Source organism: Leptodactylus fuscus, chromosome 10 (assembly GCF_031893055.1).
Source record: "Leptodactylus fuscus isolate aLepFus1 chromosome 10, aLepFus1.hap2, whole genome shotgun sequence".
Taxonomy (NCBI): domain Eukaryota; kingdom Metazoa; phylum Chordata; class Amphibia; order Anura; family Leptodactylidae; genus Leptodactylus; species Leptodactylus fuscus.
The window spans coordinates 17,286,066-17,298,195 of NC_134274.1; the positions used below are offsets into that span (position 1 = coordinate 17,286,066).

The 12,130-nt window shown below is 39.0% G+C and overlaps 1 protein-coding gene across 1 annotated transcript in view; it reads right to left on the bottom strand.

Annotated features, from left to right (window-relative positions):
- LOC142183466 (alpha-2-macroglobulin-like) overlaps positions 1-12,130 on the bottom strand; it is a 35,512-nt gene that overhangs the window by 15,681 nt on the left and 7,701 nt on the right. Inside the window, exons 9-17 of the mRNA XM_075258566.1 lie at positions 10,666-10,780; positions 8,698-8,807; positions 7,926-8,084; positions 6,893-7,120; positions 5,527-5,593; positions 3,426-3,571; positions 2,153-2,302; positions 1,590-1,772; positions 1,335-1,431 (exon numbers count right to left, since the gene is read on the bottom strand). Of these exons, the coding sequence (XP_075114667.1) occupies positions 1,335-1,431; positions 1,590-1,772; positions 2,153-2,302; positions 3,426-3,571; positions 5,527-5,593; positions 6,893-7,120; positions 7,926-8,084; positions 8,698-8,807; positions 10,666-10,780 (1,255 nt within the window). The remainder of the gene's footprint in view (positions 1-1,334; positions 1,432-1,589; positions 1,773-2,152; positions 2,303-3,425; positions 3,572-5,526; positions 5,594-6,892; positions 7,121-7,925; positions 8,085-8,697; positions 8,808-10,665; positions 10,781-12,130) is intronic.

The window sequence follows — 12,130 nt, forward strand, 5'->3', positions numbered from 1 at the left end:
ATAAATACATACAAAGAGTTTATAACCTAAACTTCGCACCCTTTATTACCACTTACTGAATAGAAAAAGAACAGTAGGAAAACATCTTTTATGGGATTGCTATTTTAAGGACATTGGGTTGAATGCGTATTTCCCTGAACCCCTGCCGCACATGTAGTGGCCAATCCATCTGTAGAGATGCTGATGGGTCATAATTGTATATGGCTGACCAGAGTTCTGACCTTAGAGGTCCCACCTTTATGGTCACATTGGACATTTCTCCTGAGGAAGACACCACAGATAGTTAAGTAACTACATGGACATGTTATGTTAGTGCCATACTGTCTAACACTTATGTTTGGTACCTATATAATGAGGCTATGTGCACATTCTATTACAGTAGACCTTACACAATATGAGGTCAAGAGGCAAGAACCTGTAGCAAGGAGTTGTTGTGTTGCAGCATACATTAGACCCTGTGTTCCCTGCCAAGAATTCTGGAAAAAGAATATGTAAATAAGTCCTGCTTGGTGTAAAAGGAGAACTTGCTCTAGCTCCACCTTTTGCAAAGCATCTCCCTATAGATCAATGCCTGTTTTTTGAACTCTAGTAGCATCATCTGGGAATAAAGTAATGAATTTACCAAAAAGAAGAGAGTCCCATCTGCAGATAGCTGTTTTAACTTTTAAGCAGGATCAGGAGACCTTATCTGCTTATATTTTTCCCAGAATTCTTAGCAGGACATGCATGACATAAAAAGCTCCTGTACTTAATGACTCACATCTAGGATCTCTAAACCACCCAGCCGGCCAATACTCTGCTCACATCATACATCATACATGAACAAGACTCCCTTTCCTTTGGAAGAGTTTTTCTGATTTGACTTTAGTGACAGATTATGCTTCTTGGTTTCGAGATCTATAGGGAGAGTTCGAGCAAGTGCCAATTTTCTGCCAAGGATTCTTTCCTAGAATTCTTAACACGGTGCACATAGTCTAATAAGTCCTTGTATGCAGCAAAGTGGCCCCTGTAGTGGCAATGTCTTCTTAAGGGGACAGAGTATCCCCTGAGCCCCATATAGGACCTCTCACCCAGTTATCCAGTACCTTGCTTCGCACTGAAGAGAGGCAATAACTTTGAAACAGTTCACTGTCCTTTTGGAAGAATTATTCTGTCTTGGCTCTATTCTCGGATTATGCCACTTAGTTTCAAGAAAACCAGGCATTGATCTATAAGGAGGGACTTTCCAAAAGGTGGTGCTAGAGCAAGTCCCACTTTTCCACCACAGAAAATCGACTTTTCCTTCGATCTCATGATATAGATTTTATAAAAAATGAGTACTATAACTAACTTACCTCCAGCAGGCACCATAAAATTGTCAAATTCTCTCAGTGGAAATTTAGGACATGGCTTCTTAATATCTGCGCTTGTTATTATCTTTAACTGCAGGTTCTATGAAGAAACACAATGTAATATATAAATAGAGAGTATATATAAGTAGGAGATAGAAGACCCTATAACAAATTTCATATCAGACCCCTTGTTACAACTCCCCAAGGCTTTTAGCTATTTAGATCTTCCTTTTAGATGAGTATAATGATTTGGTTTACCTTAAAAAAGCTATATACATCCACACTCTCATCTCTAGGGAACCGTGGCCATATTGGTCTTATTAAGGAGCGGCCAGGTAAAATCGGAGGTCGGGGAAAAGGTCTAAATCCACATGTATCGCCATCATCTTGGATACGAAAATCATACCATCCAAATTCAGCAGAGGGGAAGAGGTCAAGCACCTTGAGAAAAATATAAGAAAAATGTAAGAAGACTGAACATTGAAAGTAATACTAATAGTTCCTTACCATATCTACTGGTCTCTACATTTCTCCACTACTAGCTTGCAGAAAAAAAGATGCAAGCACCTCCCTTTGAAGTCAATGGGAGACTCAGTGTGAACTAGCCCTATGACTGACCAGGATACATTTTTAACTACAAATATACAGATGGAGGCTCACGGGTTCATCGGTGTCCATTGGACATATGTCTTTATTTATATTGTCTACTTTACATGGATTCCTTCAGGCACTTTGACTACTTTAGGAAAGTTATCCCTAATGTATATATGAATAATAATAATGCAGAATATGATGACTATATACATGAAATTATCACTTACTTTGTCAGCTGTCAGCTCCTTCTCTGGTTTCATCAGTACCACGCTCTGATCCACCACTCGCAGACCACAGAGAGATCCAGGAGAAGCCTCAACCTGGAGAGCCACATCTGATCTTGGAAGAACCTCATGTGGAGAAAACTCAGTTGATACCTGGAAAAAAGTTACATCTTAACAAGGATATGGAAATATATATATAGTAGAACCACAAGCGACTCAATATAGTGAGTGATTTAGCCTATATAGGTTCCAGCCCCCACCACATTTTGGCATAAGATGATCAACATAATATGACAGTGTATTACCCACCCTTCTCAGACCCAATACTTCTCTTGCTCTTGCTTTTGATCCTGTTACTATAAGCACACACTTGCTAGACAACCTACTATTCTAGGTTCCTGTCTGGTCCAGAAGCTCAGTCCTCTTTCAAGGTGCTGTTGATTTTCCATGGTCCACAGAGGTGGTTCTTGAAGCTCTCTGACTCCAGTGCAAAATTTGTAATCGGTCCCATATCTTGTACCAGTTAGAATAGTGGTATATTCTATGTGGCAGAGGAAATTTTAGGGTCCCTCAGACTCCAGGGCTTGGTAGTGACTGCTACCTCAGCACCTTCTATAGTTACGCTCCTCACAGCGCCCAATGCTTGTAGGTGATCCCACTGGGTGGCCTATTTAAATTCAGGTTCTGCCCCAGACCACTGCATAAACATAGGTGCTGTATCATTTTATTGACTCTATCTGTGGCCTCTCTATCCTGATGACCTCAGTTGCTGGTCTTGGACTACTCTCTGACTTGCCCCTTGGAGTGTCCTTTGTTCTTTTTATTGCTAGGACCTAAATTATTCTTTTATTTGCTGCTCTCTAATCCTGTCTGTCTATCCATTGACAACCTCTGCCTGTGTCTGTGGTACATTTTTGATTCTACTGTCTTGCTCTAAAGAACTAATACACAATATATATATATATATATATATATATATATATATATATATATATATATATATATATATTTAAAAGACTATACCTCAGCAATGGAAGTACTGATTCACAAGGGAAGACATACAGATGGCTTTAACTTATCTATCTGCAGGGCTGGATTGCTATTCTTGGTTCGGAGGACAGACTCCCTTTAGTAGCCATCATGTAACTGCATTTTATCATCATTGTAACACATAGGCTTAGAACAGTCACTTTGTTTGTCATGAAGTCAGCAACATATTGTAGTCAATGATAGAATGTTCTATTCTGCTACAATTTAGAAAACAAATACAACTTACTTTATTCTTGAAACATTTCTGTACATTGTATTTTGCGGTATCTGCTAATATTTCTGCACTAGGCAAGATGATGTACACAAGGACATGAAGGATCTTAGAAGTGCCTTCACTTAAAGGGAGGTTTAAGGTGACTTTTCCATGGATATCTGCAATAGATAAGAACATTATTTGGTGCAAAACACTTTCCATAATGAAATAATTTTACCTCTTCCATATAAAACCATCTTATGTTTCTGTACTATGTATCCATAACCCATAAACAATAGCATATTCCATGAAAATATTGTGAAAAAAACAACCTGGATGATCGTAAAGGTGCAAATTTTGTTTTTTTATGAAAATATTGTGGCATTGCAATTCTTATTAAGCCTGGAGTAAAGTTGTATGTATGTGACCTTGTTTAACAGTATCATGCATGGTGCCCTTCCCCTTTAAAGCTGGCCTACAGCAGTGAAAAAAAATGGCTGGGTTATTATAGAAACCTGGAGTAAAACTGTGTGCGTAGGGAGACTAAGTGCCTGTGAGCTTCTATTGGCTGATAAGGGACATGTGACTGTGTGTATGACAGTTTGAGTATGAGTGAAAGACTTGCAGGATTGTACTGGCTAATGCAGGTCATTTTTTGGGAATACTGTATCTCAGGAACAGTCCTTCTTAGAGTGCGGAGACCCAGTCTAAAACCTTCCCAGACTCCTTATGTACCTGTGTGCAAATTCGGTGAGGATCAGTCCAGTCATTTGGTCATGCATAAAAAACAGACAGATGTACAGACAGACAAACAAATTTATATATATATATATATATATATATATATATATATATATATATATATGAGACTAGCAAGAGGACCCAGCTTTACATGGGTATATTTGATTTATTGTTTTTGTGGTGGCCCTATAAGAATTGCCCAGTTCTGCACTGGGGTATTGTGTATGTCGTTTGTATGTGTTTCCATAAGCATCATGTGATCATGTGTATCTCAGTTCGGATATCTATGAAAAACCTGCGATCCGTTGTTTTTGAAACCTGGAGTAAAGCTGTGTGTATGTGACCTTGTGCAACAATGTCAGCGACATCGCCTTGCCCCTTTAAAGCTGACATACAGCAGTGAAGAAAAATGGCTGGGTTGCTGGGGAAACCTGGAGTAAAGCTCTGATGTGTGTTGGTGTGTGCTGTACTGTGTATCTAATCCTCTAATATGTGTTGGTTAGGTTTGAGCTAATCTTGAGATTTCAGGATCATTTTTAAAATCCGATTTCCGATCATTTTCCATCCGAACCCGATCCCAATTCCGATCCTAATGCAAGTCAATGGGATTTTTTAATGATTGAAAATCATTTTTTAAAAACTATCCTGTTCACTACACAGCGTGGCATCCAAAAATTGAAGGTTTTGTGTGTGTTGGTGTGTGCTGAACTGTGTATCTAATCCTCTGATGTGTGTTGGTTTGTGCTGAGTTGTATATCTAATCTGCTGATGTGTGATAGTTTGTGCTGAGCTGTGTATCTAATCCTCTGATGCATGTATCTCAGTTTGGCTATCAGTTATGGAAACCTGGAGTAATGCAGTATGCATGTGGAGTGACTGTGTGTATGGCAGTTGGAATATGAGTGAAAGACTTACAGGTTTGTATTGGCTAATTCAGGTCATTGTTTAGGGAATACTGTATCTCAGGAACAGTACATCTGAGACAATTGAGGCCCACCCTAAAACCTTCCTGGACACCTAATGTATTTGTGTGCCAAATTTGGTGAAGATCGGTCCAGTCATTTGGTCACGCATGAAGAACAGAAAGACAGAAACTCATTTTTATATCTATATTTCTAAGAGTTATGCTCATATATTATACAGATGTAATTAGAAAAATTAGGATAACAATTAATGGATTTAGGTTTTAAATACAGTTTGATGCTACATGCTTTCTGATATCTTGTGATATTTTTTGTCTTAGAATAATGGTATTTATGCCTAGAGCTACATGATTTTTATTTCTGTATTTTTGCTAAAAAAAAAAAAAAAGATGCGAAAATCTGTAGCATTTAATGTTTTTATTTATTTTTTATTTTTTTTAAACTGATTTCTTATTCCGTCCATGTCTTACCTTCATTAGTATTTTCAGGTTTAATTTCCACGGTCCCTGTTTTTTTAATAGAAACTTTGGAAACCAACTGTGAAAAAAATGACAATGGTAATAAATATTAGAATACTAAAAAAATATATTAGGGTAAGTATTTTATTAATACTATATGTGGACTCTTCAAGAGCACACAAGATCAAAAGATTTGTGTTGGAAACAACTGAATAAATGTATCTCTCACGGTGCCTTTAACTAATGTCAGGGTCTGGGGTTGCTCGGTGGGGTGGCATAGACACAAAAGTCCAGTTTCTTTAGTCCAAACAAAGGTAGAGTTTATCTTCACTCAAAACAAAATGGTGCAGCAACAAAAGGAAACAATACAAAAATAAATACCTGCCCGGTTAGGCTCTAACTAAACATAGAATAGGTTACCTCACCTAGAATAACATAAATCCAAAACCAGTTGGATAATTCAGGACACAGCTCCAAAAAACGACCTCTCTGTTTTGCACTCCAGCCAAGCTGTGCCAAAGACTCAAGCTGGAGCTGACTTGTTAAGGCTAAGTTCACACTGAGTTTTTTGGTCAGGGTTTTGAGGCCGTATCTGCCTCAAAATCCTAACCAAAAAGCCGTGCAGGAGCGTTTTCTGGGAGCCGTTTCTTTTGGCTCCCGGAAAAAAGAAGCGAGGTGTTCATTCTTCAGGCCGAGTAGCCTAGCGATTCGGCCTGAAGACACACCCTCTTTTGGACTAGGCCCATTCATTGAGCCTAATCCGGAGGAAGGTGAGCGGCTGGATGCCGATGCCGTGCACTGGCTTTGAGTTCCATGACACGCTTTATGGATCGGAACCTGAGGCGGAGGCCACCTCAGGTTCAGGTCCAAAAAACTCTGTGTGAACTTAGCCTAAGCCTCCTTGATGAGGAGACTCTCTGCAGCTGAGTCGCTGCTGGAACATCCCCAAAGTGTGGACTGGAGGGGGGTGGAATGACAGGTCCCACTACCAATCTACCTGTCATTCCTAAAAATCCAGCCCAGTAACTGGAACTCTGAAATAACCCTCAGCAGACAATATTTATCTGCTGAGGAATGTTCTTTCTGGAGTTTTCTCATCTCTCCCACCTTAGTAGTCTGGGTGAGATGTACCTCCATTACCTGACCAGCCATCAGCTTACAATATACATACTTACACTAATATATAATGTAGAAGGCATTAATAGTATTGGAATTCTTAATATTTTATTATTTAAGTATTAATGGCATTTTCTACTGTAAAATATACACACAGCTCTGTTACTTCTCTACAACATGTTCTCCATGCTTATCTGTGATAGTCGGCATATTTTGGATTCATGATTGTGCCAATTTATTTTTTTGCCAGTTAATGTCTTACCAGGTAATGCAGGGATAATGTCTTGGCCTCTTTCAGCTCGGTGTGACTAATGATGTATTCTGCGTGGACCTCTTGATGGCCCTCACATGGGAGAACTTTATCCAGAGAATTCAGTTTTAAGAAACTCTTGCTCCGGGAGTACAAGGGGAGGACATGTTGTGCAGCTTCACCATATTCAAGCGGAACCTTACCCTCAACATATGGTTCAGGAGTTAACTTTATTTGTGCCTTAAAAAAATGCATAAGTATATTTCAAGGTTAGAAGAATGCACATCACATTTTTAACTTGACTTTTGATACTTTATACAATATACGATTCAGTTAAATTTCTAGTTTGCCAAACTTCAACTGAATCTCCCTTAACCCTTTTCTTTGACCTGTTTTAGGTCTTGATGAACAAAGTATTTTTTGGCATTTTTCTGTTCCCACATACCAAGCCCTTTTCACTGCTGTAGGTCAACTTTAAAGGGGCAGGGCTCTGGGGAGGACACTGTTACACGAGGTCACATACACACAGCTTTACTCCAGTTATCCATAACAACCGATCGCAGGTTTTTCACTGATATCCAAACTATGATTCACATGATTACATGACGCTTATGGACACACACACACAAACGACATCCTTATTTCCTGAGATTGATTTTTTGGGGGTGGAGAGTTTGTGTAGGGTTGTTTCCCTAGATAGGGGTGGTATAAATATGCCTATAAAACACCTACTTTCCTACGGGTGATAAATAAGGATTCTTAATCTGAAACGCATCTACTGTGCTAAAACGGATTTTAATTGATATGAAATGAAGCTGTTGACTTTTTAATACTCTTGGAATGCTGGAGTTTTTTTTGGATTTGCTGAAGTTGCTGTGCACCCATAAAGTGGGCAGCTGATGACATGGGTGAGCTGATCTTTTTGTTTATTTTGTGCTATAGATTTTTTTTAATCTTGTATTTTGTATTTTAAACCTTTATAAAATGAATGCTACTGTATATTTTAGGTTTTCATTGAATCCACTTCAGATGAACATATTCATACCGACAATGTCATTGCGCCTTTCCAGTCCGTTGTATTCAGGGTGAATGATGCTTGGCCACTCTCATCGGTCACTAAGGTCTGGCACACCGTGTTATAGTTACATTTCAGATAAACTGTGATGTTTGGCTTAGGAACACCTCCAGCATCCTCCACTGTAATCTGGAATAAAAGATTATAATATATGAAAATGGAGTTTGACCTTAAGAAAGTGGTATATAAGGAGAATATGCTGCGGTAGAATTTTTTTTATGATCCCAAACAGGGATCTCACCATATTTCTGTGAGCTTTCAATTCTTAAGTTCCCTTATGGGGGAACAAAGTGAAATAAATACAAGCTGACCAAACAAGAAAACACAAAGGACTTGTAGAATGTCTGGGATCTTTGTCAGAGGGTAAAAAGATAAACAATGGTGTTGTACTCAAGATTCACAGAGATAGGTGCACCTAGATGGGTTGTTAGGCCAAGTCATCATGTAGAAAGAAGCTACTGTAGATTTTTACTACACCACGCAGGTAACCGTTTATTTATAGCATCAGGTGTTGCAATTTAATCCAATGGGAATAGTGCCTATTGTGGCATCACTTCCAATCACAATTGCATACGATATGATGTGTGAATCCATTAACCATATAGAATGCCACATGTAGCACATTTTAAGCAAAGGGAAAGAAGGAGGACATCTGGAACATATTAGACAGTGCTTATTGCCTAATGTTTTAACCCTTAAATGATCATCTACATGATTAACTACTTTGTCAAAAGTGACTCACCACACCACTGTAAGGGAGGCCAGCCTTGTAATTATCATCAGCATTAACAAAAGACAATTTATTGATGGCATTTGTAACATGAGCTTGACCGGATGATTTTATCTCCACCCCTGAATGAAAAAGGAATAATGAGAAAAATAATCTCTAAACATTGTTATAGACAGAAAATGTGATGGAATCAGGCAGGTGTTACATATACAGTCCTATGAAAAAGTTTGGGCACCCCTATTAATCTTAATCATTTTTAGTTCTAAATATTTTGGTATTTGCAACAGCCATTTCAGTTTGATATATCTAATAACTGATGGACACAGTAATATTTCAGGATTGAAATGAGGTTTATTGTACTAACAGAAAATGTGCAATATGCATTAAACCAAAATTTGACCGGTGCAAAAGTATGGGCACCTCAACAGAAAAGTGACATTAATATTTAGTAGATCCTCCTTTTGCAGAGATAACAGCCTCTAGTCGCTTCCTGTAGCTTTTAATCCGTTCCTGGATCCTGGATAAAGGTATTTTGGACAAACAATTCAAGTTCAGTTAAGTTAGATGGTCGCCGAGCATGGACAGCCCGCTTCAAATCATCCCACAGATGTTCAATGATATTCAGGTCTGGGGACTGGGATGGCCATTCCAGAACATTGTAATTGTTCCTCTGCATGAATGCCTGAGGATTTGGAGCAGTGTTTTGGATCATTGTCTTGCTGAAATATCCATCCCCGGCGTAACTTCAACTTCGTCACTGATTCTTGAACATTATTCTCAAGAATCTGCTGATACTGAGTGGAATCCATGCGACTCTCAACTTTAACAAGATTCCCGATGCCGGCATTGGCTACACAGCCCCAAAGCATGATGGAACCTCCACCAAATTTTACAGTGGGTAGCAAGTGTTTTTCTTGGAATGCTGTTTCTTTTTGGACGCCATGCATAACGCCTTTTTTTATAACCAAACAACTCAATCTTTGTTTCCAAAATGAAGTTGGCTTCTCCAAATGTGCTTTTGCATACCTCAGGCAACTCTATTTGTGGCGTACGTGCAGAAACGGCTTCTTTCTCATCACTCTCCCTGACAGCTTCTCCTTGTGCAAAGTGCGCTGTATTGTTACCGATGCACAGTGACACCATCTGCAGCAAGATGATGCTGCAGCTCTTTGGAGGTGGTCTGTGGATTGTCCTTGACTGTTCTCACCATTCTTCTTCTCTGCCTTTCTGATATTTTTCCTGGCCTGCCACTTCTGGGCTTAACAAGAACTGTCCCTGTGGTCTTCCATTTCCTTACTATGTTCCTCACAGTGGAAACTGACAGGTTAAATCTCTGAGACAACGTTTTGTATCCTTCCCCTGAACAACTATGTTGAACAATCTTTGTTTTCAGATCATTTGAGAGCGGGCTGTCCATGTTCAACGACCATCAAACTTAACTGAACTTGAATTGTTTTGTAGAAAGAAATGGTCCAAAATACCTTTATTCAGGATCCAGGAACTGATTAAAAGCTACAGGAAGTGACTAGAGGCTGTTATCTTTGCAAAAGGAGGATGTACTAAATATTAATGTCACTTTTCTGTTGAGGTGCCCATATTTTTGCACCGGTCAAATTTTGGTTTAATGCATATTGCGCATTTTCTGTTAGTACAATAAACCTCATTTCAATCCTGAAATATTACTGTGTCCATCAGTTATTAGATATATCAAACTGAAATGGCTGCTGCAAACACCAAAATATTTAGAACTAAAAATGATTAAGATTAATAGGGGTGCCCAAACTTTTTCATAGGACTGTATTATTACTAGCTACAGAAAGAGGTATAACATGAATCTCCTGGGCCCCGTGCAAAATCTGTAACAGGGCCACCTACCTACCAGGTGCCATTTATAATACTAGTGCTTCTTTTGTTGCTGATTATGGAAGATCATTTTTCATTTTGACCTCCTACCAAGAGTCTATAATAGATGAGACTTACCAGTCCCTTCCTCTGTAACAGAAGCTTCAATAGACATTTCCCTTCTCCTCTTAGGATCATATGGATCAAAGAAGCTAAAGTGGACGTTGACGGCATAACACCCAGATTTGTCCAACTGTGTGAAAAAAAAACTATTTGGATGCAAGAGCCATTCAGTTGTTACATTGTAGCTATATGTATTACCAGAACAAACTTTTTTTTTGTTACAGATGTGTCCACACTCAAATGGGGTCTTTCAACAGAATCCATCAGATGACCCCAGTCCGCAGATAGATAAGTTATGATCAATGTTTTTATCCATATGTTTAGAGCCACTTACTCCTTTGGAGTGATGACAACGTCCTCATTGTTCCAAAGATCTCATTTACATGTTTACAGAAATGTCGATATCTCAGCAACAGAGAGATTGGAGCAATGGTGATAACTCAGCAACAATTCACAAGGGGAAAACATCCTTTGATTCCAGTGATCTTATTGTATCTATCTGTGGGGCTGGGTTGATGTGTCTGTTCTGGTGGCAATGGCATTGAACAAATACATGAAGTTCTGACCTATCCTCAGGATAGGTGAATACTTGCAGATTGATGGGGTCTTACCATTGGGACCCCCACTGATACCCAAAATATAGTCCTATCCATGTAAATTGAGTGGCAAGTTGCACATGCAGGCTTCCACATCATACATTCTCTATTGGATGACGGAAGATTGTTGAATACAATACTCTGGCAGTTCCATTGAATGGATTGGCTGCCCCTGTGACCACATTGCCATTCCATTCTCATGGGGAGTAGGAATCCCTATGAACTCAGCAATCAGACCCCCAACTATCAGCAAGTTATATAACCTACTCTATGGACTGGTCATATCTTACTATGGGGGCACAACCCCTTTAACTGATCTCTAATATGTCTAAGGACTCCAGTTAATCATGAAATCATCTCAGCACAATATCATGACTTTATAGGAAAATATGATCTAGGTCCTTTAACGTGACATTAAAATGGGTTAATCTACTAAAATGCGTTCCTGGATTTGTCTCCTCTTGTATATACACAGTCACTAAACATAAGGAATCTCAGAAGGGCTCAGTCATCCCCATCAGAGACCGGCACATTTCCACACAACATCAAAAAATACGAGACTTGTATCATCAAACACTCATATCACACACAACAGGACTATGAATGCAGCTCGATGCCCTCGGTGGGAAAACACTGCTCTGGACCAGATGATAGTTTGGGAGACTTAACAATCCTGATACTTAAAGGGTCTTTCCAGAATGATGGAGAGAAGAAAATTTTTGATATTCAATCTGAATATAAATCTCCAGTCACTGATAATAGGACTCAATCTAACACTTAAATTTATAGGTTCTTACAAGGACATACAAACCCCCCTCAGACTGACTCCTTATCCCTGACTCCTAGAGTTGGTATTAGATCTTTACTAACAAGCACCGATTGGC